The sequence below is a fragment of the Fomitiporia mediterranea genome (assembly GCF_000271605.1).
Source record: "Fomitiporia mediterranea MF3/22 unplaced genomic scaffold FOMMEscaffold_10, whole genome shotgun sequence".
In the NCBI taxonomy this organism is placed as follows: Eukaryota; Fungi; Basidiomycota; class Agaricomycetes; order Hymenochaetales; family Hymenochaetaceae; genus Fomitiporia; species Fomitiporia mediterranea.
The window spans coordinates 2,244,414-2,272,293 of NW_006760395.1; the positions used below are offsets into that span (position 1 = coordinate 2,244,414).

At 45.8% G+C, this 27,880-nt stretch overlaps 8 protein-coding genes across 8 annotated transcripts; 3 read left to right on the forward strand and 5 right to left on the reverse strand.

The window, feature by feature from the left end:
• Nucleotides 1–52: 52 nt before the first annotated feature.
• On the forward strand, nucleotides 53–2,276 carry FOMMEDRAFT_148482 (uncharacterized protein; the record flags this gene model as incomplete). The annotated part of the gene is made up of 15 exons (XM_007269604.1): nucleotides 53–433; nucleotides 530–560; nucleotides 614–648; nucleotides 699–793; nucleotides 848–890; nucleotides 942–970; nucleotides 1,085–1,148; nucleotides 1,205–1,302; nucleotides 1,362–1,441; nucleotides 1,497–1,540; nucleotides 1,592–1,693; nucleotides 1,744–1,802; nucleotides 1,854–1,862; nucleotides 1,919–1,956; nucleotides 1,988–2,276. The coding sequence occupies exons 4-15, from the start codon at nucleotides 701–703 to the stop codon at nucleotides 2,274–2,276; spliced, it is 948 nt and encodes a 315-aa protein (XP_007269666.1). The 5' UTR covers nucleotides 53–433; nucleotides 530–560; nucleotides 614–648; nucleotides 699–700.
• A 764-nt stretch (nucleotides 2,277–3,040) lies between these two features.
• Nucleotides 3,041–5,305, forward strand: FOMMEDRAFT_112560 (O-methyltransferase). The gene is made up of 10 exons (XM_007269605.1): nucleotides 3,041–3,310; nucleotides 3,371–3,445; nucleotides 3,504–3,558; nucleotides 3,611–3,728; nucleotides 3,783–3,836; nucleotides 3,892–4,118; nucleotides 4,182–4,330; nucleotides 4,385–4,439; nucleotides 4,495–4,757; nucleotides 4,810–5,305. Exons 1-10 carry the CDS (start codon nucleotides 3,059–3,061, stop codon nucleotides 4,951–4,953), a joined length of 1,392 nt encoding a protein of 463 aa, XP_007269667.1. The 5' UTR covers nucleotides 3,041–3,058; the 3' UTR covers nucleotides 4,954–5,305.
• A 960-nt stretch (nucleotides 5,306–6,265) lies between these two features.
• Nucleotides 6,266–8,858, reverse strand: FOMMEDRAFT_148484 (uncharacterized protein). Its single transcript, XM_007269606.1, has 14 exons — nucleotides 8,643–8,858; nucleotides 8,150–8,535; nucleotides 8,041–8,091; nucleotides 7,888–7,988; nucleotides 7,725–7,824; nucleotides 7,506–7,634; nucleotides 7,384–7,429; nucleotides 7,299–7,325; nucleotides 7,166–7,238; nucleotides 7,033–7,098; nucleotides 6,879–6,960; nucleotides 6,698–6,811; nucleotides 6,545–6,634; nucleotides 6,266–6,488 (listed from the first exon to the last, which is right to left on the reverse strand). Exons 2-14 carry the CDS (start codon nucleotides 8,207–8,209, stop codon nucleotides 6,369–6,371), a joined length of 1,059 nt encoding a protein of 352 aa, XP_007269668.1. The 5' UTR covers nucleotides 8,210–8,535; nucleotides 8,643–8,858; the 3' UTR covers nucleotides 6,266–6,368.
• Nucleotides 8,859–9,507: 649 nt separating this feature from the next.
• On the forward strand, nucleotides 9,508–14,787 carry FOMMEDRAFT_112563 (alcohol oxidase). Its single transcript, XM_007269607.1, has 22 exons — nucleotides 9,508–9,789; nucleotides 9,850–9,945; nucleotides 10,016–10,090; nucleotides 10,151–10,175; nucleotides 10,233–10,243; nucleotides 10,300–10,383; nucleotides 10,450–10,563; nucleotides 10,634–11,046; nucleotides 11,098–11,161; nucleotides 11,223–11,352; nucleotides 11,401–11,541; nucleotides 11,608–11,995; nucleotides 12,055–12,465; nucleotides 12,534–12,891; nucleotides 12,948–13,122; nucleotides 13,181–13,555; nucleotides 13,617–13,805; nucleotides 13,862–14,063; nucleotides 14,122–14,228; nucleotides 14,285–14,445; nucleotides 14,497–14,578; nucleotides 14,643–14,787. Exons 1-13 carry the CDS (start codon nucleotides 9,646–9,648, stop codon nucleotides 12,182–12,184), a joined length of 1,815 nt encoding a protein of 604 aa, XP_007269669.1. The 5' UTR covers nucleotides 9,508–9,645; the 3' UTR covers nucleotides 12,185–12,465; nucleotides 12,534–12,891; nucleotides 12,948–13,122; nucleotides 13,181–13,555; nucleotides 13,617–13,805; nucleotides 13,862–14,063; nucleotides 14,122–14,228; nucleotides 14,285–14,445; nucleotides 14,497–14,578; nucleotides 14,643–14,787.
• A 1,154-nt stretch (nucleotides 14,788–15,941) lies between these two features.
• Nucleotides 15,942–18,651, reverse strand: FOMMEDRAFT_112568 (aryl-alcohol-oxidase from pleurotus Eryingii). Its single transcript, XM_007269608.1, has 11 exons — nucleotides 18,461–18,651; nucleotides 18,303–18,384; nucleotides 18,080–18,240; nucleotides 17,907–18,013; nucleotides 17,642–17,843; nucleotides 17,398–17,586; nucleotides 16,966–17,340; nucleotides 16,871–16,905; nucleotides 16,735–16,819; nucleotides 16,324–16,673; nucleotides 15,942–16,261 (listed from the first exon to the last, which is right to left on the reverse strand). The coding sequence occupies exons 1-11, from the start codon at nucleotides 18,603–18,605 to the stop codon at nucleotides 16,172–16,174; spliced, it is 1,821 nt and encodes a 606-aa protein (XP_007269670.1). The 5' UTR covers nucleotides 18,606–18,651; the 3' UTR covers nucleotides 15,942–16,171.
• A 526-nt stretch (nucleotides 18,652–19,177) lies between these two features.
• On the reverse strand, nucleotides 19,178–22,529 carry FOMMEDRAFT_170198 (alcohol oxidase). The gene is made up of 16 exons (XM_007269609.1): nucleotides 22,475–22,529; nucleotides 22,035–22,399; nucleotides 21,893–21,975; nucleotides 21,701–21,825; nucleotides 21,541–21,651; nucleotides 21,390–21,480; nucleotides 21,237–21,334; nucleotides 21,033–21,179; nucleotides 20,859–20,973; nucleotides 20,690–20,803; nucleotides 20,519–20,621; nucleotides 20,241–20,465; nucleotides 19,756–20,191; nucleotides 19,674–19,697; nucleotides 19,570–19,617; nucleotides 19,178–19,514 (listed from the first exon to the last, which is right to left on the reverse strand). Exons 2-16 carry the CDS (start codon nucleotides 22,235–22,237, stop codon nucleotides 19,476–19,478), a joined length of 1,962 nt encoding a protein of 653 aa, XP_007269671.1. The 5' UTR covers nucleotides 22,238–22,399; nucleotides 22,475–22,529; the 3' UTR covers nucleotides 19,178–19,475.
• A 795-nt stretch (nucleotides 22,530–23,324) lies between these two features.
• On the reverse strand, nucleotides 23,325–25,473 carry FOMMEDRAFT_127688 (MFS general substrate transporter). The gene is made up of 13 exons (XM_007269610.1): nucleotides 25,300–25,473; nucleotides 25,206–25,246; nucleotides 25,003–25,136; nucleotides 24,890–24,949; nucleotides 24,792–24,834; nucleotides 24,630–24,737; nucleotides 24,537–24,582; nucleotides 24,078–24,482; nucleotides 23,952–24,015; nucleotides 23,876–23,898; nucleotides 23,763–23,820; nucleotides 23,594–23,711; nucleotides 23,325–23,532 (listed from the first exon to the last, which is right to left on the reverse strand). The coding sequence occupies exons 1-13, from the start codon at nucleotides 25,448–25,450 to the stop codon at nucleotides 23,455–23,457; spliced, it is 1,329 nt and encodes a 442-aa protein (XP_007269672.1). The 5' UTR covers nucleotides 25,451–25,473; the 3' UTR covers nucleotides 23,325–23,454.
• Nucleotides 25,474–26,047: 574 nt separating this feature from the next.
• Nucleotides 26,048–27,872, reverse strand: FOMMEDRAFT_170199 (uncharacterized protein). The gene is made up of 9 exons (XM_007269611.1): nucleotides 27,710–27,872; nucleotides 27,636–27,648; nucleotides 27,524–27,578; nucleotides 27,267–27,464; nucleotides 27,126–27,208; nucleotides 26,970–27,071; nucleotides 26,705–26,903; nucleotides 26,318–26,637; nucleotides 26,048–26,261 (listed from the first exon to the last, which is right to left on the reverse strand). Exons 1-9 carry the CDS (start codon nucleotides 27,820–27,822, stop codon nucleotides 26,214–26,216), a joined length of 1,131 nt encoding a protein of 376 aa, XP_007269673.1. The 5' UTR covers nucleotides 27,823–27,872; the 3' UTR covers nucleotides 26,048–26,213.
• Nucleotides 27,873–27,880: the final 8 nt, after the last annotated feature.

Below are 27,880 nucleotides of genomic sequence, written 5' to 3' on the forward strand. Positions count from 1 at the left end.
CGACCGAACTCTGGGTCTTGTGACCAAACCGAATTACGATTTCGAGCGAAATCCATGATAATGTGATAGAAGCAACGCTAAATTGCAAACGGCTTCTTTGATGTTGGGAGTTCAAATAATTTGATTAGCGAAAACTTCTCCCAAGTCTTTGCGCCTGGCATCATTGTTCTACGGATATCTGTATCATGCGGGAACTCCGTTTGAATTGGTTTGCACTTTCCGCGGTCGAATGGACTCTGCAATGTGACGCTTCGACACAGGCGGAAGCAGACTAAGACGACATAGTTATCAAATCCAATGCTCGCATCAGCTGTGTATCACACTAACTGTAGGTTCCATCAAGGACTGGTTGTCCTTGAAGAATCAAATGATCCACTCCGAAAATACTTACTTTGATGCCGATGCTATTACCAAAGCTCCGCGCCGGGAGTCTGTAAGTTTCATGCTTTCATAAATGCCCCGTTTATTAAAACTCAGCGTTTCGGTTCGTGCCCACGTCGCGTCATGTCTGCGGTACCTCCATCTGAAGTCGCTCAACTCATAGAAGGTGCAACTCATCTGTACGTGAAATCGGATACTCTAATTATCGCAATTCTGTTAAAGACTAGTATAGTATCGCCGCTAAATACTATGCGGTTGCAGCATATGGTACGTTTCACTCTGGTAATACATTACGCGCATGCTGAAAGACTACACAGTGATGTTGGTTTACGATATCGCATTAACTTTCACAACAGAAGTTGAGAAGATCTGGAAGCAAAAGTTTACCGGACTCACTGTTCTTTGGTTCTTGGTATGCAGTTTCGCCGAGCACACCGGAGATAGCTGACTCACCAGACTTCGCCAGAATCGCTGGCTCTTTTTGCTCGAGGTCACCGTGGTCTACGTTGGTGAGTAATTCAGAACCCACTATCTGACCGGAACTGATAGTTGGCGTACAGCCTACCTCGATCCTGGATGGGGTTTTGGAGTAAGGCGGACTGTCCCTGTTTGAGTGTCACCATTTACTCATTCTACCGTTCTTTTATAGCCGTTAGTAAAGTATCACACTACGACGGGTCTAACATATTAATAATGAAGAAACAGATGCTCAAGGTACATACGATTTCCGGGATTCGTTTTGGCGTTTCAGAGGCTAGTGGCAGGAAGTAAGAACTGTGAAATATACACCATTCGCTCGAAGCTAAACTACTATTTTCTGAAGCTATCTTTATGCTTCGAATGTATTGCCTTTACCAGCGTGATTGGAGAGCTCCTTCTATCATTGCTTTCTTCCTTGTAGCTGAATTCATAACGAAGACGGTAATAAATGCTCAACATCCTAGCCTCTGATATGTGTCTGACGAGGAGCACTTACGTAGATCGCTCTTGTCAAATGGGCAGAAGCAGTGGTCTTACCTCCTGGGCTTCCGGGGTGTATCCTAGCCGTTGCACCAGAAAAGTAAAACCTAGTATCCTGCAGCATAGTACTTTCCTGACGTGTTCGCCTTCCACAGCGCGAACAAATACATTTGGGGGTGGATATTGGAGATCTTCACAGGTGACTGGTCTGCTTGTGGTCATTATCGACGACATTCATTAGCCAGTGTAGATTTGTCCGTGCTCTGTTTGACTTTATACAGGTCTCATGTCATGGTGCGACACGTCGGAGCTTTGGCGAAAACGCCTCTATGGACGACAATCCTCAAAGACGGTAGGTAATTTTTTTCTACAATACGTTAGATATTTGAAGGAGGAAGCTAGGCACGCTTTATTTCCTGGTTATGCTCGTCGCAAACTTGATCACTGTGATCATGTATCTGGTCTGTGGTCACTCATATATTATGATAGAAATACTAATCGATGCTCCATAGACGGTATCAGTATGTTCCTTTACTCTTTACTATGGACATACTTGCGAACGTCTGTTGTTTAACAGCAAGACCTCAAAGCGATAAATGCAAATTTTGGAGCTCTGTAAGTGTCATTTAACGATATGCGCTTGAAGGAATATAATGATAGTCCTTGCTGCTGCCAGATCTATCAGCGTTCTCGTCTCAAGACTTATACTCAATCTCAAAGTCGCAGCGAACCGGTATCCTACTAGTGGTCATGATACGAGCCAGCTCTCGGCCTCCATATGGAGCCCCAATCCAGTGGAGAAAACAATATTTGGAAATATTGGCAATGAGATGGAAGGGTTTTCAACGAACAATACATCCAATGGGTCGACTATAGACTCTGGGCTCGGAGGGTCCAAAGATTTGCACGAGCTCCGCGCATTGCGGTGCAAGTGAAGATCAAATTTGTCCAAGTACGTGTGTTTCCGGCACCTGATGATACATGCAATCAATAAATTCATATTCCCGTCAGAGATTGTCTTCTTTTCCTTAACTCCCTTGTGTATCGATATTGATGTATTCCACATGGACCGATGTACTTATTCTATTGTCACCGAGACCGGTATCTCCGGTGTCTCTGGGACACGCTTAACCGTACTGCTGTGTCACACATAACTATGCATCGCGCCGCGCGGTGTAAGAAGCTCTGATTTCGAAAAGCTGCTTTCCCCGGGTGTATGGAAGTTACAAAAGCATGCGACTCTCATCAGACCCTTTCGTCTCGGATCCTGATTCGAGACTTTACCGCATTAGATGGCTTTTGTCCCAGTAATTGATCCGCTGCAAGATTACAAGGTATTATTTCTAATGGCCGAAACGGGCATTGACGGATTTCGAACAGCACGATGACATGGAACACGATTCTTGCTTGATATCCGTAATTGAAAGTGAACTCGGCTTGAGAATGTATGTTGATTTGAGAAGCCGCAAGCATATGTTTGCATTTGGACGAGTTATGCGATGATGCGTCTGTCTATTTGCTTAAATCACCGTACCTGGCTCTTAAATCTTACTTACATCAAAAAATGATGCACATCATCGAAATGTTCACACTCTACATCAGATGTCAGAAGTCTGTGCGGGGTGTATTCCCCTAATACAGTATCATCGATAATGTATTCCTCTATAAACGGGCACTGGGAAACCCCGGGCGCATCCTCGTCATCATCGTACTCACCATGAGCTCGGACTTGAGATCTTTGCGGGACATTATCTCGTCTTCCGTGGACAACATACTCAATGCCTGTGAAAGCGCTGGAAAGATCTTTCCTTCGCTCGACGAGCCTGTCCAGCTGTCAGAGTTCACTCCGGAGGGCATTCGCAATCAGCCCGCTGTCGCGCAATCTATAGCGCTGATTTGTGCTGCAGCAACTCAACTTATCGCGACGGTTCGGCCACCACCTGCCACGCTGACTGTATCGGCCTTTGGAGTACATCTCATCAATATCTTTATCATTGGCCAGCTATGCATACTCACCAATGTACTTTAGTATACTCTCCCTGCAGCACTTGGTGTAGCAGAAGCGGGTAATGTTCCGGAGATCCTTAGGGAAGCCGGGCCGAAGGTTCGTTCATTCGTCCACTCGACAAATTTGCTCGCACTCACATGTAGCCCATTGACAGGGGATGCATGTCAAAGAAATAGCCGAGAAAGCTGGAATGGACCACCACAAACTATGTGAGGTTCACGTCCTTGCAACCGGCGCCTATCCGTTCAACCGTATTTCCAGCGCGTGTTCTCAGATACCTCGCTACCAATCATTGGTTCCGCGAAGTCAGCCCAGAAGTGTTCGCAAATAACATGCTGTCGTCGCTGCTAGACACCGGAAAGGAAATCACAAAGAACTTGTAAGAAATGAGTTCAGCGGACTATACAATGAGAATCTGACATAGCTACCACAGCGCGTTAACGAAACACGATAACTCGCCCGGAATGGCGGCATTGGCTGGCTACGGGTACGTGTATCCAGGGAAGATACTTGCATTCATTGCGCTGATAATTGCGTGGCAGAGGCGATGAGGCGATAAAGGCGGCTTCGTATCTTCGAGAAGCCCTGACGGATGAGAAAACGAAGTTTTCACAAGAGGCTAAACACAGTGCTGTTCAGAAGGCACTTGGAATTGATGAGACACTCTGGGAATTCTACGACCGCCCCGAAAACGAACTCCGGCGTAAGAGATTCGCTATAGTGATGGCTGGCTCAAATAGGTTACAACCTCCAGAATCAATCCTATACGGTACTTCTGTCCTGCTTTGCGCGGTTACAAAAATATAACCTGATTGCTTATGGCATCGTACAGGTTTTGATTGGGGAAGTCTTCCTAAGGGAGGGATTGTCGTGGATGTGGGAGGAGGACTGGGCCAAGTCTCGCTTGAAGTCTCAAAGGCTCATCCAGACTTACGGGTAGTCCTGGAAGACCGCCCGTTAATCATCGAACAGGCGAAGCAGGTACCGTAACAGACACGCGCTTCCTAATCTTTTGTATTGACTACGTACTATCAGTTCTGGCAAGAGAATCTTCCAAGATCAGTCACGGGTTGCAAAGTCCAGTTCATCGGTTAGTATGCTAGCATTTCCATTGAAGCTAAATCCTCTTACCACCCAACCTCCAGGAACGGACTTCTTTGAAGCCCAGCCCAAGCTTCCGGGAACTCCGGATGTCTTCCTTCTGAGGATGATCACGCACGACTGGGCAGACCTTTACGCGATCAAGATCTTGCGCCGTCTGCGGGATGCAGCAGGACCAAACACGAAGCTCATCCTAATCGATTGCGTACTAGACTATGCGTGCGGTTCAGGCGAAAACAAGCCTCCTCCACCACTTCTCGGAAATCTTGGTGGCGGAAACCTTCTCTCGTATAGCGTGGACTTGACGGTGAGTGTCAAATCTGAGGTGAAAGATTGCGAGTCTGATTCGTCTATACTAGGTCTTCGGCATGCTCAATGCAGGGGAACGCACAGCACTTGGTTTTGAAGAGATACTTTCGGCCTCCGGTTGGCAACTCCAGGAGATCCGCAAGAGCCCTGTCAGCCCAATGTGGTGGCCGAGCATCATTTCCGTTCCAAAGTGAAGTAAAGGTTCCCGTATTTACGGAAGAAACTCACGAGCCCAAGGACTATTCCCAATGTAACAAAACGAAGTATCGATATTGCACAATATGATGTACGTTGATTACGGCTGAAACTTGAAATATTTTCGAAGATGACCATCTATGAGACATAACGCCGTAAGGTAATTGCAATGAGGCTCACTATGAACGCTATTAGGTGAGACAAAAGGTCGAAGGATTTCCTTATCGCACGCAAGGATGAATTAAAACAGAACTGCAGTTTGAAGCTGTTTCAACCTATTCGAAAAATTCGCCTGCCTCGTTCGGCTTAGCTAAGGTGAAACGCAGGCTTAGTCCGACGGCCACCATCATCTTTCGCTCTCGGCAGAAAATGGGTGGGAAAAAGTCCCTCGCAGTGCTATTCGCAAACGCAGACACGAATGCGGAGTTTGCCACATCGGTCAAAACATGGATTACATAAGCTCATTACAAATACAGCCAGAAGAGCGAAGTAAACGCGTAACAATGTTCCTCTGGCTACATGCAGGTCTCTCTTCACCATAAGTACACATATAGGAATGTCTATTTTCACAGAAATTATAAACTGTCTCAAAAAAGCAGACAACGGGTTAATGAATCTTCTGCTTTTTAAACGACTTGCAAATTGTTATGACTCATAATGAAGTTTTGACACATCGAAGACCACTGGACGCCCTCATAACACAAGACCAAGTACAACGGACTTTTTCTAAACTCTTGTAGGGGACTCAAGTGTGGCACCATTGACATGCCGGATGATTGCAATACACTCTCCTACCGTCAGCCTTCAGGATCATTCTTGCATGACTAGCAGTGCTGTAAATTTGTACCATAAATTGTTCCGACAGCCCTCATATTTTCTGCTAAGCTCAGAATTGAACTTCAATATGCATTTTCTGCTTAGAAAGGGCGAGTAAATAATCAAATAAATGAATAGAGAATGTTAATAAGAAAGTAGTGTTTGTACCATTAGTTTATTTGCACTCCTCGGAGAGCCTTTCATGTTTCTGTTTATCTGTTTGCCGACTGTACCACTATTGAGAATTTTCCCGTATGAATCACTCCTGGATGGATTTGTCCTATTGATGATATAGTCTATTAATTTGTAATAGTGCTGTTTCGGCCTGATGTCTATAAAATCTGATTCCTTTGATTGTAGTGTCAAAGTGAATATATTTTCTTGCTAATTTCATGTTGAATGCGGTAGCATTAAATGCACGCAAAGCGTGAAGAGAAATACTAACTCTTTATTTTTCAATTATCGCAGCCAAACGAACAAGTACAGAGTCTGAGTCAAACAACATGAAGTACATAGCTTAATTAAAGTCCACGAGCCGCAATATGAAACAAAGGGTTGATAAAAGATGGTATGGTTTGCTGCAAGGTACGGAGTAGATTCATACAGGATGTTCCTTGTAATCCTTACTCGCTTCATACGTATGCACTGGCAGCTCGTCACTGCGCCTAAGTGATCCAGCGGTTTTGGTGATTGAGAATACTGTATCGTTTGCCGAACCCTTTGAAAATAAGGTTAGGTCTAGGTCATTCACGCCAATGTGTTGAGTTGACGAACACTTTCAAATTGGGTTGTCTCAATGTCCGTGTGAATATGAATTGGACCCAGAGTACCAACTCTGCCGAGCTCAAATTCATCTCGTTGGATCTGTGTAAGAAGAGGCCAATGAATCCCCAGTCTCAAGATGAAAGATTATGCAGTACTACTTACTCTTCTCGATCTCCCACTTCGTTCGTCATTGTCCGAAACAATCATGTCAGGACGCGAAACGCGGATCGAGCGACGGGCATTGAGTGTCCACATCATTGATATCGCATATAGTTTCTAGCGGAGTAGATTAATGAATATTTTACTTTCATATTGGCCTTCTGTGGCGGATCTAGTAACTTACAGGAAGTGCCATCGTGAATCCAGAAGAGACAAGTTTATCTTCCCCGCTATATACTTGCGAAAATACGAGGTTAAGAAACGCACTACAAAAGAGTTAGAGCAAGTACATTAACGAACTTTGTAATACCTCGCATATTTACAAGTATAAAACGTACCATAAAGAGGCGGGCAAGATGGTTTGCCAGGTGAGTCTCACAAGTCGGTCGATTATATCATTTGTTCTTCAATGTAAGAATTAGATCCAAACCCATATATTGTATGTAAGATAAAATGCAGGAATCTACATACTGCTTTAGACCGTGCTTGCTTTTGGAAGTGAGGAGTGCATATGCAGTTGTTCCAGCGAGAAGCGTGTCGCCCACTGTAGATATTTGTGATTAATTAAAAGGTACATTTGGAAATGTAATGATCTCAAGCGCACCAAATACAGAACTTAGCTGACAGGCATCTATAAAGGACAGATTGGGATATTAGTGGCTAGATTAGAAAATTATAAATGGACATACACCAAACTCCAAGCAATCTATTGTCAAAATGTAAAGTGAAGTATACCTGCAGGACGTGCATCCAAGTATAATAATATGTCAATATGTGTTAAGTTTATATCATAGGAGAAATAGACACGCACTGTCAAAATGCTTGCAACATATGCAAACAGCAGTATTACAGCGATCAGAATGACAAGATACATCTTTTGGGTGATTGCATGAAGCCGATAACAGAAATAAGATTGTACATAGATGCCTATAGTAGCAACCTAAAAATTTCATACCAGAGATTCCAGTGAGGCCTCGAAGTCAGTATCACGATTTGACGAGATTATGGAAAGAAGAGAGGAAGGACATACCATAAGTCCATTTCCGACCAGCCACCATTTATGATAGGATAATGCAATGGCCCCAGTAAGATCTGCAAAATGGACCACCTGCGCTGCCCAGACGATTACACTGGATGGAGTGGTATCAGCTTCCGCAGATCTGGCAAAGTATGGTTTCAAATAAATGGCTGACAAGGATTGTATTGTCTTGAGCGTTGTCATTACAAATAAAATGGCAACGCTGAGACGCAGAAACTTCTTGTCGTCCCTGTACCATGAAAAGTAATTTGCAAACTATATTAAAGTCATTATGACATATAATGTGGAGCATAAAGTATATTTAAACCTGAACAAAGAGGACGCCCTGAAACAAGAAGTCCGCAAATGCTCCAATGACCTATTAAATTGGACATGAGTAACCTTGTTCAGTGTGAGGCTTTAGCATGAAAACCTACGTAAGGGCCTAGCAAGAAGTATACTTGCTCTCGCTCTTTATCAGTCAGTGCCACTGACATAGCGTTTTCAGAGACGTATTACAACAAAGATGGGTAACGCGGATGCGTGGTAGAGATCTGTAGTACGAGAGACGAGAGGCGAGTGAAGAGGCGTTCAGACCCATCTGTTATACCGTTATGAATGATGGCTTGATGCTTGGAATGATATGAACTCTGTAGCAACGGAGTGAGTTTATCAAAGCCTTGACTTGCAAAATTCAATCACTTGGCGTGTTTGAGTTTGGATTATATTTGCTTTGTATTTGGCGCCGAGACGTCAAGATGGCATCTTCATCCTTCGATTCACAGTTTACAAAGCTCCTGCCGCACAACAGCGACGTCGTAACCTATCATTGACAAGCGTGCTGATCATCAGCTCTGGACGTATATAAATCAAGGAAGACGGAAAATCGACTGGGAGATGATGGAGAGCTAGAATGATTAGGCCTCTCACCTCGAAGCAACCTTGCTGTGGCTACCTTCACAGTTCACATTGTGTGCGACGTGAGAACGAGGCACAAAGATAAAATCGAAACCTCGGAATGTGGCGCGAGAAGAAGTGATGTGTACTCCAACGTGCGTCGGGGACGCGATACCGATTGTAGTAAGAAGTATTTTACAATAAGCAGAGAATGGTTGAACGTGGAGTATGATTAATAGCAACCAATATGGTAGAGTCATTCTATTTTTTCAAGTCTTCAGTCCTGGCCATTGCTAGCATTTTCTTCAGTGTGTTCTCTGTGAGTGGCTTATAATTAAGCCGAGCCACAGAATTCTTGGTTTTAAATCCACTGCATAACATGTATTCGCCGTAATTAGTATTAGTCAATGGTAGCCGAACAAGAACATCATGATTTATCACTGGTCGATGATCGATGGCATACTTCCTGCGCGAATCGTCGGATTCAGATCTTCTGGCGTCTACATCTCTTCGTAGTCTACCTCCTTACAACAAAATAAATTAAAGTAAATGAATGTGTTCTATTAACGCTCGCTTTAATAGATCCATGCGTGTCGCGACTACACATGAATACAAAAAATAGTACTTCTCCATATCACGATCATTATGATGTACGTAGTCGTGCTGTCCGGTCACTACTTTGATGTCCTGTTGACAGCGACAGCTTATTGTTTCCGTGCTTCTGTTCTGTGCAGCTATCTCGGAAACCTTCAGGCTCGAACCTACGCCACTAGTATCCGAGTGGTTCCTTATTTCTGTTTCCTCTGGACTCTCGCCTCAATCTTCGTTCGTGATGTCATCAAATCCCTGATGAATTTGTAATATTTCTTCCTACAGTACGTGCAGGCCCGCCGCCGCCGCGCGGAGTCCCACAATCAGGGCAATAATAGGCGCGAACGATCATGCTGCTCCGTCGCACTCGGCCTGGCTGAGCGCAGGATACTTGAAGAGTGACAAGCTTGTCCTCTGCCCTGGCTGTCACTTTGTCCACTTGCCAATGTTCATTCTCCAGACCTTGCTGTTGTTCGCAGGGTCAGCCTCTGCGACGGTCATCACAGCGGACCGTTCAGTTGCAGTTAATAAGACTTTTGACTATGTGGTTGTCGGTGGAGGACTTGCAGGGCTCAACGTTGGGAATAAGGTCTGTTTCGAACTTGTCGCGTTATATTCGGTCCGTTGCCTAAGCGCGAATTTCTCATAGTTGAGCGGGGAGGGATTTTCGGTGCTGATCATTGAAGCCGGCCCTGATGCTCAAAATGTGTCCGCGATTTTTAATGCGGAGGAAAGTGGCAACCTTGTGAGTCATATTCTCTGGTATGACACCATTTCTTACACGCGCATAATTACCCCTTTCGTTTGTTGTGAAGAATGGATTTTGTAACTGGAAATATCCAGTCTACGACGAGGTACAAATCCCTCTCTCTTGGACGGCTGACAGTGGTGTAAGTTTGGTGGCATTGGAATGATATAATTGCAGCAGGCACAATAACCTTGCATTGCAGGCGTGCATCGGTGGATCGACTTCGAGTACGTGTGTTACATCCTCACTTATTTTCATTCGTCTAATTGCGACATGCTCTATAGTCAACGGGATGGTAAGTCACTTAGTTCTTTTCCAAGTCTCTTCATTGACGTTCAGCATCGGGAATAGGTCTGGTATCGCCCTACCAAAGCAGAAATAGATGCTCTGGAGATATTGGGAAACCCAGGATGGAACTGGGATGCCCTCGAACCTGTTCGTGAGATTTTCTGCTCAAACATGTGTTGAGTATAGGCTTCTTAGAACCTACCGTTGCTTTAGCATATGGCAGCAATTGAACGCAATATCCCACCGGATGGAAGCCAGATTGCCGATGGCGCAGCGTTCGATCCCCGGGTGCACGGTTTCAGCGGGCCGGTCAATACATCGTTTCCCGTTCGTTTCCCGTCGTGTCGTTGCAGAATAAACATATAATTAATTTACCTTTTTTCTTTTTAAAAAACAGACGCCGATGAGGATACCTGAAGCACAAAGGCTATATAAAGAGGCTTTTCCGCTCATATTTCCGGGCCTTACAGTTGGTGACGATCTAAGTAATCGAACTTCCGTTGTCTCCGCCTCCACGTCTTGGACGATTTGGTTTGATGCATCGACTTCGAAAAACCGTCGATCATCGGCGGCATTTGCATTGTTATATGCTCCAACACAGCAACGTGACTCACTCACCGTACTTGCGGAGCATAAAGTCGCAAAAGTGCTATTCGAAGAGGGAGACGAACCTAGGGCAAATGGCGTGCAGTTTGGGAATGCCAGCGACGGAACTTTACATGACGTTTTTGCAAGGAAGGAAGTCATCCTCGCCGCAGGTTCTTTCGGCAGTGCACCGATTCTCGAGCGATCTGGAATAGGAAACTCTTCGTGAGTGTCTCTCTCCATGTCGAATGCGCAAGGCTCTTAATAAAGCTGTAGCATCCTTGAGGAGATAGGTGTCGAGCAGCTTGTTAATCTCCCTGGAGTTGGAGTCAACCTTAATGTGAGTATATGCTGTCAGTAGGCCCATGCAGCACAAACTAAGAATGTAAATTGCCTTCTAGGATCAGCCTGGGACCGAGTCTTCCGCTCTCGTCTCCAGCTCTTTTCAGAATGACACAGGATTGATAGACGGCAGAAGTCTATTTGCACCTATTATTTCGCTTGTAAACATTGACGAGCTGTTTTCGTCGAGTGAATAATGTCCATATTACCGTTTCGCAATTCCTGACTTGAATATAGATAGCTTGCAAATAGCTAAAGATCTATATGATGGGGTTGGAGCTCGTGCGAGCGACCTAGTGGCAGCTGGCGCAGCAGCATCATTATCGAGTGCCATGGCAGTGCTCAGCGTTGCTACTACTCTCGTCGTCCAAAATAGGCGTATGTATTTCCGGTTTCGTGTCGCGGCAATTTCTTCTGACTTCGGTTTGCCTGCCCGTGAATTAGTACCAGTCGCAGAGACGATCGGCGAAAGTTTTTCCCAAATGCTTGCAAATGCCTTCTGGCCGTTAACGCCACTCTCACGGGGCCACGTTCATATCAATACGACAAATCCATTTGCAGATCCCATTATAGTTCCACGATTTCTTACCGACACGTTTGACCAGCAAGTCGCTACGACAATTGCACGAAGAAGTCGTGCACTCTTCACCAGTGATCCTTTTTCAACGATTGTAGCCGACGCGTTTGCGAATCCGAGTAACGTTGGACCTAATGCCACTGATTCGGAATATCTGGAATGGTTCAGGAACACGTCGTTTGGTGCAAGTCATTGGATCGGGACTACAGCTATGATGCCACGTCTCTTGGGTGGTGTGGTGGATTCTCGGTTGAGGTAAGCTATTCTCCACATATGCTGATTTCTGAGACTTACGTGCTAATTAACTTTCGTAGAGTACATGGAACGAAGAACCTACGAGTTGTGGATGCTGGCATTCTTCCGTTCCAGCTTACCTCGCATTTGATGTCGGCTGTCTATGCTGTCTCGGGAAGGGCTGCAAGCATCATCCTTGAGGATGCATAAGATCTTGCCCGTTTGGAGAATTTCTTTATGCTTACCGTTATTTGGGGTATAAAGTCGTGGACAATACACCTTGAACGAGTTGATGGTCAAATCGAGACCTTGGACAAAGTTTGTGTAAATAACACGTGAGAATGACAAAGATTCGATTACGTATAAATATATTACATAATCTAAATCTGCAACTGAGCACGGAGCACCCTCAACTCAAGACCAATCTGCCAGAATTAAATCTGCAGCACGCTCAGCCACGATGTAAGTAGCGGCGACAGTATGTGCGGCTGGTATTACTGGCTGTTGGATGATGGTTTACCTGTCAGCAGAGTCGTCAAAGACATCACGGACGACACTGGTACTTACGAAAATAGACGCGTCGACGACCCGCAGACCTGAGGCACCTTTGACGCGAAGCTGAGGGTCAACAACACCCCATGACGCATTCGTGGGTGACATCCGTGCAGTTCCCACTGGATGCCAGATAGTTACGATGTTGTCGCGGGCGGCCGCAAGGATCTCGTCGTCCGAGTTTGCTTCGCTGACGGCACCGTAGGGACCAGCAACGAAGCCTTCCCATTGAGGGCCTTGGATGAATCGACGCGTTGCTTTGATTGCCTCAAGCATGATGGCTTCGTCGATTGGCGAAGTGAGGAAGGCGGGGTCGATAAGAGGAAAGTCAAATGGATTGGTCGACGCTAATGTAACAGAACCGCCTGAATCCCGTTTTAGAATTTCTCTTGCTGACCCGCTTTGATAAACAGAGACTCACGAGATCCTGGGGATACGACTACTGTGCTAATCGTCATGAAATTACCAGTGTTTGGTGCTGGTCCCGATGTTGCAATGAATCCATCCTACACAATTGTGATTAGTCTAGACACAACATTTAAGAATGTGGATACTACTCGCAGAAATGAGCATCTCAAAATGGGCAGAGCTCGGACCTGTTTCATGGTACTGTCGTGAGTAACACTTTGTACCCAGCAATAGTTGAGTACTCACCAGCGGACGTATCTCCATATGTACTCAGGACAGACGAGTTATCTGGTAAACGTGCAAATCCAAGCGTATTAACGAGGGTGGTAGTGAATAGACCCGTACGAGTTTCGTTCCATTGCTGCAAGTCAGATGCGGATACATTCGCATCGCGGAACACGTTGTCAAAGGTGGAATTAGAATTGACTTCAAAGTAGTTGCCCAGTAAAGGGTGATCCTGCAAGTGTTGGCCGACGTCTGGAAGATCGATCAGCGAGCGTATGCCCATGGATTTCAGAGCTGTACTGTTTCCAATGCCAGACAGGAGTAATAGTTGAGGCGAGCCAATAGAACCTGCTGAAAGAATGACTTCCTTCTTGGCCGTGGCATTTAGACGTGTCGCTGTAGAGGTTCGTTCAATAATCCATGCTTGCCATACGACGGATAGAATAAGCTAACGAACCATTGGGTCCCTGAGAGAACTCGACTGTATCAAAAACAGGCTTTCCTTGTTTCGATTTGCCCGTCGAAATCACCCGTGTTACCTGGGTCTGAATAAGAACATCTAAGTTCTGTCGCGAGAGTACAGGGTCCAGATGTGCAGTGGCTGCACTACTTCGTTCCCCTTTTCCTATGGTTGCTTGTACGAATCCTTATGAAGCAGTCGTTATCAGTTAAATCCATGGAATGCAGCCCTTCTCTACTTACCAAAGCCAACAGCATTGCCCGATTGCAAGTCTATATTAAACGGAAACTCTGGATCACCACTCAGGGCTGTTTCTATGACTCGTTCGTCCGTCTCTGCTGGAAAACCTGGCAAGCTGACTTCTACTGGGCCGAAACCGTGTACTGAAGGGTCTACTTGACCAGTCGTGTTGTGACCATCAGCGGGTGGGACAAGTCGGGAGCTCTAACATGATGAATGTATGCCCAACGTTTTCTTGTATCCAAACAAACAGAGAGCTTACCCTGAAATAATATTTAGCGAGGTTCTTCCATTCCCAGCTAGGATCATCCGTCAAATTTGCCCAGCGATTATACTCCTCGTCCGATCCACGGGTATACACCAAGAAGTCTAAGACATCGTCATTGTAGTGGTTCAACCAGTGGCGAGGGTCGCAATGGACTTACTGATGCTGGAGCTTCCACCAAGTACTCTCCCCCTTGGATAAGTCAGGACACGATCGTCTAGCTGTGTCTGAGGCACGGTAGTGAAATTCCAAGTAGCTGGTGTTGCTGGAACCAGCTCTCCCACCAGGAACGGAACAATGGAGGGAAGTAGACCTTCGTTTCTGGTTATTGGGTTAGAAGTCGTAAACAATTGTGAAAACGGTGCGACGTACGTGATCCCAGCCTCGATAACCAGTACTGAGAATTTTGACGTCTCCGTCAGCCTATTCGCTAGTACGCTCCCTGCGGTACCACCTTTGTGCAAAATTAGCTGTGGGCATCTTTCGAGGGCTTGATCATGCATCAAGATGTGACGTACCCCCAACAATGATGAAGTCATAGTCGCTCTTCTCAAGCTGATTAACGTCTGTATATAACTTGGCGTTTACAAACTTTACAGCAGAAAGGATGAAGATCGAGAGCTGCGAGAACGCGAGTAGTCTTGCCATGAGGAGAGCCATGATGATCGAAGGTCCAGGTTTGGCTGGCTAAGGATAGTGGTACCATCGGCATCTGAGCCCTTTGTATGGAATTGCGCGGGAATATGGAAACAGCGAGTGTCCGTAAAGCCGCAATACTGAATTGCCACAGGAACATATCCTTTCGCTAATTTGATTTCTCTTCTTCAAGGTACCTTCTCTTATTTCGGCGGAGGTATGATATTCTGATGTCATTGGTGGCAGCAAGCATTGTTCCTGCGGAGGTCCGTACCTGAAAGGTAGTCCGCCGTGATTGTCGTGCCAGGCTGGATGTATGAGCGCCGTGTTATTTCGCTGCAAACCTCAATCCAACTGCGCCGGTGTCCAGGCAAGCAATATGGGCCTTTCGAACCTCTATTCATCGCCTATAAGTTATGTGCCACGCAATTTATTCCCTCGGAGATGTGAATAAACATTCAGTCCATCAATACACTCAGGAGTCCCACACAGGAGTTCCGAATTCTGATGCATCCGCGCTTTCGAGTGATGGTTTCCTTGAAACGACAGCAATAGAATTGGCAGGTGTGACAGTCTTTCCATCCGCATTATTAATTGCTCCGCTTAAGCTCGGAATATACGATAACACCATTTAGTTTCCTTGCATAACCAGCTCTCAGTCATGAATGCCTTCAGGTTAGATCTTTCACATGAGCACCTGGAGAGCACATGAAACACAGATGGCCGCCACATAGGCGATGATTTGTTCTCATGTTGATGGCAGATGCGAAAAGTAGCGAAGCGCAATCAGGTAGTCCCACAGAACTGAATTGCTTCGTTGAATTGTGTTACACGTCTTGCGTATGACTAATTGACTAACGAGGCTCTTCTAACATAGTTTGTTTCCGGACATATGACTTCAAGATGTCAGCGGCCCCTTCGTGCCGGCATTTAGTAACCGTTCAGAATTCCGGAATACAGTGGACTGTGATTAAGGACCTAATAATGGAATTTTCTTTGTCACGTCAAGGAAGTCGTGCCCTAATTTCGGGAGTTGTGTAGTGACTTGGCCATTTTATATAAATGGACCAGAGTTGAAGATACAACTGAAATAACTCACCTCTAACTTTGCAGTTGTTTGCAAATTGCAATTCTCACATCTTGTCATCCCATGAGCTTCGGTTAGGTTATTGTTAGGTAAAGGCTTGTAGTAAAGGGCCTCTTTTGCTATTGTATTAGAGCAGGATTATAGTTGTAAAAAGAATCAAATTCTGGCACGATAGGTGTCATGAATGATCAACCAACGGGGCGAGTGAGATTTCATAATTCATTAAAATAAAGGCATCATAAAATACCGTTACGTAATAAGGCTCTGCTGACGGCAATAGTACTGTCCAGTGTCCAACAATTCAGACAGACTCAGCCACTTCCGTTAGTAGTGCCACTCTGCCAAGATGAGGTCTGCGGCGCGTTCCGATACGATGTACGTGGCAGCGACTGTGTGTGCGGCTGGTATGACCGGCTGACAGGAGGGAGGGTGGCAGGTAAGCAAACAACGTCATTGAACTAAGTAACTATACTGACGAAGATGGAGGCGTCAACAATTCGTAGACCTGATGCGCCCTTGACACGAAGCTGTGGGTCAACAACGCCCCATGAAACATTCGCAGGTGACATGCGTGCAGTTCCGACTGGATGCCAGATCGTCACAACGTTCTGTCTTGCCGCCGCGAGGATATCGTCATCTGAGTTGGCTTCACTGACGGCGCCGAAACGATCTATGATATAATCCGTCCATTGAGGACCACTGACGAATCTTCGTACAGCTTTGACGGCTTCGAGCATTATGAACCTGTCTACGGGTGTGGAAAGGAAGGCCGGATCGATGTGAGGAAAGTCGAACGGATTGGTTGAAGCCAGAGTTACAGAACCGCCTTAAAGCTCAAGTTAGAGGTACTGAAAGTCATTTTGGTAATTACGGAAAAGAAAGCTCACGGGAGTCTGGAGCTATGACAACCGAACTGATGGACATGTAATTCCCTGTCTCTGGTGCAGGCGTGGTTGCAGTTGCAAATCCATCCTACGATGACCTTGGTTAAATGAATATGCCAATGTAGTGCACGACACTTACGGCGAATAGTAACTCGTAGTGAGCCGACTTCGGTCCTGGAAATTTACCCAGAGGTGAGTCGATTATTTTTCAAGTACAGTATGAATTCGGTTCACCTGCAGAAGGATCTGTGTAATTCTCGAAAATTGACGCATTGTTCGGTAGACGAGCGAATCCAAGCGAGTTAATAAGAGAATCTGTGAACAGTCCCGTGCGTGTCTTATTCCACTGTTGCAAGTTTGCGTCGACGACGTTCGGGTTCCGGAAAACTGTGTCGAAGGTGGAATTGGACTTGACAGTGAAATAACTATTCAGCAATGGATGATCCTGCAGGTTCTGGCCAACATCCGGAAGGTCAATTAACGGGGTGATGTGCATAGACTTCAAGGTTGTGCTGTTTCCTACTCCCGAAAGGAGTAGAATCTGCGGAGTACCAATGGACCCTGCTGAGAGTATAACTTCCTTTTTAGCCATTGCAATCTTTCGTTTTGCTGCGCGAAACGGTAAGTCTCCTTGAATCCGACAAGAAAAGAAGCATGACTACAGACAATTGGGCCCTTGTGCAAATTCGACCTTATCAAACAAGGGTTTTCCATGCCTTGAGCGGCTCGTCGACAGCACCTTCATTACTGTAGTCTGTACGAGGACGTCGAGATTACAACGACTGAGCACAGGGTCTAGGTATGCAGTCGCGGCACTGCTGCGTTCCCCGTTACCGATGGTTGCCTGCGTTAACCCTTCAAAAATATACACGGTTATTGGAACCTAACAAATTCAAAGTGGACTTCTTACCGAAACCGACACCATTTCCAGATTGGATATCCAAGTTGAAGGGAAAATCGGGGATACCACTCTTGCTAGTATTAATGACACGATTGTCTATCTCCGTCGGAAAACTTGGTAAGCTGATTTCCACGGGGCCGAAACCGTGCGCAGAAGGGTCCACTTGACCGGTTGTGTTATGGTTGTCAGTAGGTGGGACAAGCCGAGAACTCTATTGTGAAGACATCACCCTTTTCAGAAATCATTCATCTTTAGAGAAAGGATTTGAATTGACCTTGAAATAATACTGAGCGACATTTTTCCATTCCCAGCCGCAGTCGCCGGTCAAGTTAGCCCAACGATCGTACTCCTCATCAGAGCCCCGTGTATAAATCATGAAGTCTGAAGTATCAAAGTGTTCTTAGACCGATAGGCTTTACCAGTGGAAGCAGGCATTTTACTACTCACTAACGCTCGAACTTCCACCTAATATCCTGCCCCTTGGATAAGGCAGAACACGATTATCCAATGCAGCCTGCGGTACAGTACTGAAATTCCAAGTTGCCGACGAATTTGGAACCATAGTCGGCGCTAGGAATGGTACCATTGAAGGTAGGAACCCTTCATTCCTTGTATATTCCAAATCAATGAAAAGGACAAAAAAATAATTGGAATTATAAAAATAACTTACGATATACCAGCTTCAATCACTAACACTGAGAACTCTGATTTTGCTGACAGCCGGTTAGCTAGCACGCTTCCTGCAGTGCCTCCTAAAAGGACGTCGATTCGGTCAAAACCCTCCTTCTCGTCTTCTTAGACAGACGTATCAAAAGCTATTAAACGCACCACCAATGATGATGAAGTCATACTCATCCTTTTCAAGCTGATCAACGTCCGTATATAGTTTGGCATGCGCGAACAGGACAGAAGTCAATACGAAGAAGAGCAAGAGCTGAGAGAATGCAAGCAGACGACGCGTGAAGCAAGGCATACTAGCGAAATAATACCCAAGGGCCGGCTGGAGAAGCAAGTTAGCCAGACTCACTGCTCTCTTTGTATCGGAAGCGCGGGAATTTATTGGAGCTCGGCTAAGTCATTGAGTCTGCGAAGTAATCGAAGCTCTGGAACTTGTGACAGGAACCACATCTTGTGGTCCAGGGCATATGCATACACACCTGGTGGCAGGTGCACGTCTTTTCTAATTTTAAGTTAAGCGGGTGCGATGATGGCGCTGTCGACGTCGCTTCGGTCTCGCTTTCATCTTGCCGTGGACAAATTACGCTGTAAATTATACCATGCATGAATAATGCATTATCAAGACTGTTGTATTTTAATTCACAGAGTTCTACCAAAGACTACGCAAAGCCCATATGTTCTTGCACTGACCTCACCTCGCCACTGAGACTTTTCCTGATGACGTGCGGCCAAACATTTGCCCGGCCAAGCCGACCAAAGTCCGGACCGTAGTTGTCCTTCAAAGTTCTCCTGGTTCTTGATAGATGGTAACCTTGACAAGTTGATGATCAGCATTGCACAAGTTCCTCCTCACCATTAACTCTCAAGCGAAACGATATATATATGAAATTATTCCGTTTACGTCGGAGTCTACCAGACTGTGCTCGTCATTCTGTATTCAGTCGCCCAACAGGAGAGAAGTCTTCTTCAATGTCCTAGGGTACAACCTTTCCCATGTCGGGTTCTTCAGGTCTATGAAACGTTGACGCGTTGAACATTTTCTTATCGTTCGCAAGCCGAGCATTCCCGCAAACAATTCAATTTGATTTCCAGCTAGGAAATTCTTTCAGTTGAATATAGTTGCCATTCACACATTGTTGACTACGTTGATCGTTCCTCATTACGATTACTGTCCCCCAACCTCAGACTTAAGAATATCTGCAGCCTACGTTGCAAATATATGAGCCGAGGATCACAATTCAGGAGAAACCTGGACCTACTTTCTCCCCGATTGTATATGCCATTGCTTGCGTATGACAGGACAACTCCTGAAAGACAAACAGTCAGTTTCATTTCCATATGACGAGTCACGTATTGTACTCACAAGCGGTAGGATCGACAGGTCGACCTGCCAAATGCCAATTGTTTCAGATTCTCGTACAGAAAAGAAAATCAACGGTACGTACCACGCGGAGATTGCTCGTCCCGTAAACTTTGAGAGTATTGTCCACGACACCACCATCCTCACGTGGGAGCATTGCAGCCGTGCCAATGGGATGATACACTGGACCACAGTTCGCCCTTGCATACTCCTTAAGCGTAGGGATGCCGCCGTCAAGAATTTCCTTTGAAGGAATGACTTGAGCCTTCACTATACTGTTTAACGGAGGTGTGTTGTACAGCTGGACTGCGAAGCGAACTATATGCGCGAGCAAATCAAGATCAGCTTCGTTCGCGAAGTAGTTTGGGTCGATAGCAGGAGGTGCAAGAGGATCGGAAGAAGCGATGTGGACCGATCCGCGAGACAAGGGGTGCATGAGTGCACAAAGTAGTGAAGTGTAACGCTTCCCTGCAACAGGAGTCGAATATGGTATTCTCGGGTGGCCCAAGAACTGTAAAAGTCTGCATGTGGTCAGATAAAGGAACGAGGCATCCGTGAGCAGCTACTTACTCTGCTTGAGCTTGGTTTGAGTCAGCGAACAGCTTCTCCAGTAGAGCATATTGCTTCTCTAAACCCGCTTTCAAGGAAGGTATAGCGCTTGATAGTCCTTCAGAACGATAAGTACGGGCATGTTCTTGCCAGGATGCCAACTCATCCTTCGTTCCGAGGGCGGAGGCAGGAAGGAAAATATATGCAGGAACTGGTCCATAAACTAGAAGCCCCTGTTGCTGCTTGCTGGAGGTGGGACAGTCAGCCAACCGGTTCATACTAAGACAAGTAGAACATACTAAAGCTCTTCGTGCTTTTTGAATGTTTCGGGATCCTTGAGACTATCATACGATTCCTCCGTATCATCGATCTCAACAATGGTTGAAACACTGACATGGTCCTCTGCAAGTACGAATGCACAGTGAGAAAAATACCTTTCATTTGTATGCAACGGAATATGGAGAACGTACGGAGGTTCTCGCCGACTCCAGGAAGGTCGATGATGGTCGGAATGTTGAACTTCGACAAAATTGCTGGGTTGCCGATACTAGACAGCTCCAGGATTTGGGGTGTTTGCAAAGAGCCTTGAATAGGACGAAATCAGTAAGGAATTGTCAGATACATGGTACAATGGCCTACCGCAGGATATAATCACATCCTTTCTCACCCCCTTGATCTCAGAGACAATACCGTCCTTCGAGACTTCCACTCCAATTGCCTTCTGCAACGAATCAGGCCCGGTTTCCAAAAGAACCTACAAATCGAACATAGATGACATTCCATTGCACGATTTTATCTCTGCCGTAATCTGACCTTTGTTACTTGAACATCCGTGAGCAGCAAGAGATTGTCGCGTCCAAGGTGTGGCTCCAGATACGCATTCGCAGCTTGAGATCGCACAGCTGTACGAGGATCAATAGAAGAGAACGCAGTCATGGAACCAACAGTCTTCCCGCCACACTATAGGTCGTAGTATGAACAATCGTATAAGAAAGTGTAGAACGGCTTTGGGCGTACTGTTTCGGAGTTCCTGGGTATCCCGAGCGCTTCAGCAGAGTCGAAAAGTTGCACTTGCGATTTTGTCCACGTCGGTGGCAATGACTTAAACAGTGGTCCTGTGAACACTTCATTAGTTTCGACAAGTCTGTTTATTTAACGTCTTAATCTCGCCATTTGTTCCATGAAGGTCTGGTTCTGGCTTCGCAGCAATAGCCTCCGCATCACTTGCTGAAAAAGACTTCGGAAGGAACGCTGTCTCACTCTAATGCACAAACGACATCATATGCAACTAAAACAGGATGACTAGCGCATTGAACCGCACCTTCTTAGCATAATACTGCAGCGAATCCCAGTTCCAGCCTTTGTTGCCGAATACCTCTTCTAAAGCGTCACATTCTGCCTTGGACGGCCGGAACATACCAAGGTAATTTATCTAACAAGATTGTAAGAGGGTGTTCATCCAAAAATGAACAGAACATTACCAGTGAAGATCCACCTAAACCCTTTCCACGCGGTTGACGAACGACCCTGTCGTTTGCGCGCTTTTGCGGGACAGACACGAAGCTCCAGTCATATTTCGGGTTTCCGACCGTACGGCCCAAAAGACCTGTCCGGCAGTGCAAATAAGCAAGCTAAACAGACCGGCAGTCCAGCAGGAAGATGAAATCACCAACCTGGAACATCGATCTCTGGCACTGATGTATAATAGCCACCCGCCTCGATAACGAGTACTTTAATGTTCGAGTCCTCCGTCAATCTGCATTACCGTTATCAGGAATAAAGATAATGTTTTATGAAATATCAAATTTCACGTGCCGTGCTGCCAGGGTCAAGCCCGATGTTCCACCTCCGACAATGATGTAGTCAACCTCACGGATATCTGAGAGAGATACAAAGGGCATCTTGCGATCTTGCGAATGCTTGTCCTTATTCTTGTCCTTTGCAGCTGATGGTTTGTTCGACGAGGCTTTTGTACGTCCCCTGGGTGGACAGCAAAGTTTGTTCAAGACGCTGAACATCTATCTGTCAATGCAGAGTAGAGATGCAAGGCGTTAAAGAACCTCTTCCTATCGCCACTCATCCCCATTCCCATCACACTTCTGTGTACTCAGAAATGGGAGCATCGAATAAAATTTCTTGCCCTTGTAATTCTAGAGTTTACCAGAAGGAACTGCTGTCATCTGTGAAAGCTTCAGAATACTTAGATAGGTGACATGAGGTCACACCTCTTTAGGTCCAAAAATTCCATCACGAACCTCACGAGCAATCGCGGAGCATATTCCTCATATCCAGCATCATACGGACATCCGCGGATCCTTTAGACGGCGAGGCGTAGGGCCCAAGATTCGAGTTTTGCCCATCCGTCTTCCAATGCGGCGCAGTGTGAAATGACGGGCGTCAATCAGCTTCCCGTACGTTCTCCACTTCACGGAGAAAACGAGGCTCCACAAAGAGATAGGGGGGAGGCACATTTACTAGCCGGAGATAGAATGATGTCGTAAAGCGGAAGGAAGTTTGGTGATGTGATGAAGGGGAACTGAGGTCGAAAAGGCATTCTCAAGTTCTCAACTAGAACAAATTGGCCGGAAAATCTTAGGGAAGGTCCGACGATGATCGTTTTACCATTATAGGGCACAGATCCACTAGCTTTATTTTGGGTCACCTCAACTCACCTGCACTGGTCCCGCAGCTCCGAGTATGCAGGATCATTTATCACCACCCCATTTTCGTCTCGATCTTCCGCTTCTCGCAGTTCTTCGACTCCTGATATCGGTCGCTCTCTGCGGCGTTCCATTGAATAACGGGGCACTTGACAGTTGTTCCACTTCCACGCCACAAGGCAGATTAGTTCTCCGTGTTCCTAGAAAACTTTCCGCTCGGTAAGAACTGTAAACCCTCTGGAGTGACTTGCCAGGGCGTTTCTCACATTCGGCAGAGGTTTTGTCGAACCTAAACTTACTTACAACCTACATCGGAAATTCAGAGATAAATTGTAAGTTGTGCATCGCAAACCTAATCTTGGGCCTGAGGCGTGTGTACAGGATATTTCCGACGCTGAAAATCAAGCATGGAAATAAAATCGAATTTAATGGCAGAGATTCAATGAGAGACTGAGGCAAACACTTGGTACGGTATATGCGAAGACGTGAATAAAACAGTTACGAATAGTCAGGAGTACAACAATCTGAAGAAAGTTCAAAACGATGCTGTTTAAATGGTGAAACATGTTCATTATCTAGTGGTTTTCATTCCTTCTTCTGAGTACTACCCACTTCACGGTCATGAGGTTCACAAGTGAAACGACCATTACAATCTAGACAGCAAGTGTAAGCCACTCAAAAACAGAAAATGTTCTTCTAATAGACTGAACATACTGCAGCGAAGGCAATGCCCTTCCACCAAATGAGATCTGGGCCTAGTGTTGCACTAATGATTGGTGACCCAATCAAATATGCGACACCGACTGGGACAAGGGATATTCCCATTCGTTTACTGTCTAATAGTCAGCGAACTTGATTTTCCCATTTGATTTGAAATGCATACCCAATAATAGCTGGATTCGTCTTCAGGCTTGCAATCATGGGCAAATAGACGGACAATACTTTTTTTAATAGTAGTTAGATAACGAAGTATATAAAGGCAAATATGACACTTACTTCCACCAACGAAGAAGCCATAACTAAATGCCAAATAAGATCTCAAATCATCGAATGAATAGAACTAACAACGCACAATATTGTGAAAAGGACCAATCCGACTGGATGGCCACAAGCGAGCATAGCAATAGTGACAGGACCTTGGTAATCATCTCCGTCAATACGCTATATCCTTAATTGAAAAAAGGAGTGAGATATATACCGCATAGGCCCAGACATCCCATGAAGGCATTCATCGCTCCGAACTTATCTGCCAAGTAATTTGGAACAATTCGTCCGAATATGCACGATGCATTCAAAATCGCAACAGAATAGAAGGCAAGCGTCTGGTCAATCCCATGTAATACCGCGAAGAGCTGAACGTAGAATATTGGGAAGTATGTTGCTAATGATGCGAGGAACGCGCCCCACATGATCATGACATATGGCAAATCCCAAAGTCCAGATGCACGCGAAGTCTTGTTTGCCTGGTTTGCAGGTCGGGGTGGGCGAGGAGGTTCAACCATAAGCATTATTCCAAGTACACAGCATCCCAGGGTAATGAAAGCCGCTATACGAACACCCCATGCAAAGCCCACCCTGCCATTCAAAAAATAGTTTAGCATAACTAAGAAAGCATGGTTAAATTTGCCGCCTGTTACAGGTAACATACAATACTTACTTGAGAACGCTATGCCTCCCAATGATCCACTTGACGAAACGATGCCCTGTTTAAAATCAGTGACAGTTATAACTAGAGGAACAGAATATTCACCAAGGCCAAGGCTTTACGGGTCTTAAAATGCGCAGATACCACAGTTGCACAAGGTAGGTAAAGTAGTCCAAATCCAAGACCCATTCCGATGCCCTGAGATAAGAATATCTTTAAAATCCAAGTAAGTAAACGTAGTTGGAGCGTCAAATCAATACTTATTACCTGGTAATATTGATGCTCCTTTGCCAAAGACAACATGAAAAAGCTGTGTAGAAAGGAGTATAACCAACTATTGTGAAACTATTATGAGGACTGTTAACCTGAATGTTGTCAAGACAGATCCAGCAACAACTGTAGTTCTGAATTGTCTAGCATCAAATCTGAAATGTGACGTCAGCATATCGTTTTATCAGTAGTAAGTGGATGACTGTACAGAACTCCGGCGACAGGGGCAAAGGCCATCTCAATGAACAGCTGCATACTCCCAATCCAACTGATTGTAGAGGCAGACTCATTGCTCAGATACTTTTGTGTATAGAAGTCCTGGAATACACCGAATGCTGCGGGCTGCGAGAATAATACCATATTAACGCCTTGATAACTTGCCACTCATAATAATGCAAATAAATTGCGTACAAGGCCAGCAACGCAAAATGTTAAGAGGAAACTCCCAGCAACTGGCAAAAATATGATCAGGCACGACGGAAATCAAGAAACATACAGTACGGACCTGTTGACCACGCCCTTACTTTTCCAAGCGGGTAATCACCAGGAACGGTGGCGGGCGCGGGCCTTGGTGGCTCGGCCAATTGGTCGGTCGACGTAACCTCAACGGCTGGAGCTGCCTGACCTGTCTCGTCGACTTTCTCTGCAAGAGCCATTTGTGAGCGGAGTTGTATGAGCTAGGAGATGAACGTCCGGAAGGAGAGGAGGGCGTAATACGCCATATCCGAGTATGGTAGGTTTCGGTATCACACAATCGTGAATGGAACTGATAAAATATAATTAATTTAGATTTTCTTCACAAATGTACAGACGTCCAAAATGGCAAATAGTTTCAAGCTCCGACGGGAGATGCTGTAATGGATCCGTCACGGCGATTAAACAAGACCCGTCACTTGCGGCGCATCTGGTTCCACAGCGTGACGCGCTCCAATTGTATTGCACTCGCACTCAACTTCCGTGCACTACATCAGCACGCCGAGCCTGAAATCAACGAGGCATGATTTGTCGGCGCACCGAGCTCACCACCCTGAGAGGGACCCAGATGGACCATCAAATCGCTGCATAAATCTAATTGTAATCTAGCCGATGAATACGGAGCTGACAGACTGATCGTCGTCTCGAGGACACGTGTGGCACGGCCGCCGCAATCTAGATTGTCTACGGATTTACTCCTGTACTAACGCCGCGTGTCGACTCCTGCACGGCGAATCTTGAACTTTAGTTGAACTTTAAACCAGACACCTTGTATGAGCAAATATTTTACGTTTACTGTTGGCATAACCTACTACATGGCAAGTACTACCGAGGAGCAAAAAAGAAACAGCGGACTAGACAGACTTAAGAAGATGACCTAATTTATCATCCTTCCAATACATATATTGTGCACGCTAAAAATGCATGCGTGATGGAACTCATGTCTCAAGCTTCAAGAGGTAATATCGAAGTCTTCTTCTTACTCTCCGAATCCTGTGGAGCGCCCGTCAGCAGCCACTCACCCTCGGAGTAAGCGAAGGAATACCCACCCGTGAGTCCAATTCGACGTTATCAGTCCATCTTTCCTGTTCGACTTGAATTCCGCCGAAGGAAGTTGTCATGGTACGACTGCTATTAGTTCCGAGTGCAAGTGTCTGAGGGGAATTCTTGCTGTTGAAATTGCTGCATGAAATGAAGCTAGCCTCTGCGCCCGATCCCCCGCCGCGACCATTCGCTAAGCGTAGTCGACTGTTAAAGACCACTAGTAGAGAATTTGAATAGAGTTTGGCGAGGATGACAGCAATGCACACGTGGTAGCTCATATCCGGGTATGCTAGGAAAAGTGACAGTTCAACAAGTGCCATGGTTGCTGAACATCCACGATAACGCCACGTTAGCAAGGGAACGAATAATTAGGAATACACTAATTTAAGAACCTGTCAAGCATCCGGTCTCAATGATCAAACGAATGAGCCTCGAAAGCAAGGCATGCGTTGCGTTCATCCCCGAGTCCTTTCGCCTGAGCTGTTCGCGCTTCAGCATAAAGTAATGCAGTGCTAGGGAATGACCACTGACCAAGAATGTCATGGATGCAGCGATGATCAGATCGCATGCAGCGCTTCCGGCAAGCCAAACCTTGAAATTGAATTATATGCCAATCAGTGATCAAACAAATTGTTGGCCACAATTTGCAATACTTACCGTAGTGGAGGCGAATGCCTTGGAAGCCAGAGTACTAAACCTGCCAGCTTCGAAAGCCTGTACTCCTTCGGCAATAGCAGCAGACCCTTGAGTAACAGCAAGCTATAGAATGTCAATTCAGCCCCAGTTCTACAGGTAACAGCAGGTTGCACTTACAGCAGAGATACCGATTACGAGTACTTTCGATTTCGACAGGACGTAGATTCGGTATGTGTAACATAACTGGACTGTGCAGCTTACTGTGGAAAGCAATGATCAGGTGTTTAGTTTCCAAATGATCTTCTTCGTCAGACAAACCTATTCCAGACAGTACCGGAACGGCAAGCCAGCCTGTTTGCATTGCATCCAAAGCAGACAGACTTCCAAATCCTTTTGCATACGAGAAGAATGCGTCATGTGTGACGATAAGGGTCTGAGCCATGTCGACGGTGTATAAACCGTAGACAAGACATTTGAACGCTGTTCTGTCTTTTGGAAATGCCAGATAATAGATATCTAAGAGACACGCGATCAGGACACGCAGATCGCAGCGACCCTGAAAGGAAGCCACTGACAGACTTGTACAGTCAGGATCCCAAATAGACCCCAGTGGAAGAAGTCACCGAGTAGCTGCACACGTTGTTAGATAAGGGAACCGATTCTAGAATCTGTGAGCACAGGACATACCAAAGGAGCAGCACTTGAAAGAAGAGCGATCTCAGCAAGGCTTCGAGTCAGGCGGGAGCATGGTGATTACTTACAGAGCCGCAATGTTCGGAGGAATTTCTTCGGTCGACATAGTTGAATACTCAGTGGACACTGCTGGAAGGGATAGATAGTCCAGATGGGCGTTATAAACTAAGGCGCTACACATTCATCACATGCGCATGGTTTACACACACGTTAAGCGGTTCCGACTGCGATCCTAGGAA

Excerpts from the sequence above, each read along its gene's own strand:
- FOMMEDRAFT_112560 (XM_007269605.1), top strand. The coding sequence starts at position 3,059 with ATGAGCTCGGACTTGAGATCTTTGCGGGACATTATCTCGTCTTCCGTG. Across the intron at positions 3,311-3,370 it reads TGACTGTATCGGCCTTTGGA|TATACTCTCCCTGCAGCACT; the intron begins GTACATCTCATC and ends AATGTACTTTAG. Across the intron at positions 4,758-4,809 it reads CGTATAGCGTGGACTTGACG|GTCTTCGGCATGCTCAATGC; the intron begins GTGAGTGTCAAA and ends CGTCTATACTAG.
- FOMMEDRAFT_148484 (XM_007269606.1), bottom strand. The coding sequence starts at position 8,209 with ATGTCAGTGGCACTGACTGATAAAGAGCGAGAGCAAGTATACTTCTTG. Across the intron at positions 7,825-7,887 it reads CTCAAGACAATACAATCCTT|TGTAATCGTCTGGGCAGCGC; the intron begins GTCAGCCATTTA and ends CACTCCATCCAG. Across the intron at positions 7,239-7,298 it reads TCAGCTAAGTTCTGTATTTG|TGGGCGACACGCTTCTCGCT; the intron begins GTGCGCTTGAGA and ends AAATATCTACAG.
- FOMMEDRAFT_112563 (XM_007269607.1), top strand. The coding sequence starts at position 9,646 with ATGTTCATTCTCCAGACCTTGCTGTTGTTCGCAGGGTCAGCCTCTGCG. Across the intron at positions 10,091-10,150 it reads CTTGGACGGCTGACAGTGGT|GCGTGCATCGGTGGATCGAC; the intron begins GTAAGTTTGGTG and ends CTTGCATTGCAG. Across the intron at positions 11,353-11,400 it reads TGACGAGCTGTTTTCGTCGA|ATAGCTTGCAAATAGCTAAA; the intron begins GTGAATAATGTC and ends ACTTGAATATAG.
- FOMMEDRAFT_112568 (XM_007269608.1), bottom strand. The coding sequence starts at position 18,605 with ATGCCTTGCTTCACGCGTCGTCTGCTTGCATTCTCTCAGCTCTTGCTC. Across the intron at positions 18,014-18,079 it reads AGGTGGAAGTTCGAGCGTTA|ACTTCATGATTTATACACGG; the intron begins GTGAGTAGTAAA and ends TTGATACTTCAG. Across the intron at positions 17,844-17,906 it reads TCGCTCAGTATTATTTCAAG|AGTTCTCGGCTTGTCCCACC; the intron begins GTCAATTCAAAT and ends TCTTCACAATAG.
- FOMMEDRAFT_170198 (XM_007269609.1), bottom strand. The coding sequence starts at position 22,237 with ATGTTCAGCGTCTTGAACAAACTTTGCTGTCCACCCAGGGGACGTACA. Across the intron at positions 21,652-21,700 it reads GTTTAGGTGGATCTTCACTG|ATAAATTACCTTGGTATGTT; the intron begins GTAATGTTCTGT and ends CAATCTTGTTAG. Across the intron at positions 21,481-21,540 it reads TGCAGTATTATGCTAAGAAG|AGTGAGACAGCGTTCCTTCC; the intron begins GTGCGGTTCAAT and ends TTTGTGCATTAG.
- FOMMEDRAFT_127688 (XM_007269610.1), bottom strand. The coding sequence starts at position 25,450 with ATGGCTCTTGCAGAGAAAGTCGACGAGACAGGTCAGGCAGCTCCAGCC. Across the intron at positions 25,137-25,205 it reads CATTTTGCGTTGCTGGCCTT|CCCGCAGCATTCGGTGTATT; the intron begins GTACGCAATTTA and ends TTATTCTCGCAG. Across the intron at positions 23,821-23,875 it reads TGGCTTCTTCGTTGGTGGAA|TATTGTCCGTCTATTTGCCC; the intron begins GTAAGTGTCATA and ends TATTAAAAAAAG.
- FOMMEDRAFT_170199 (XM_007269611.1), bottom strand. The coding sequence starts at position 27,822 with ATGTGTAGCGCCTTAGTTTATAACGCCCATCTGGACTATCTATCCCTT. Across the intron at positions 27,072-27,125 it reads TCGTAATCGGTATCTCTGCT|CTTGCTGTTACTCAAGGGTC; the intron begins GTAAGTGCAACC and ends GACATTCTATAG. Across the intron at positions 26,262-26,317 it reads ACGTCGAATTGGACTCACGG|GATTCGGAGAGTAAGAAGAA; the intron begins GTGGGTATTCCT and ends GGCGCTCCACAG.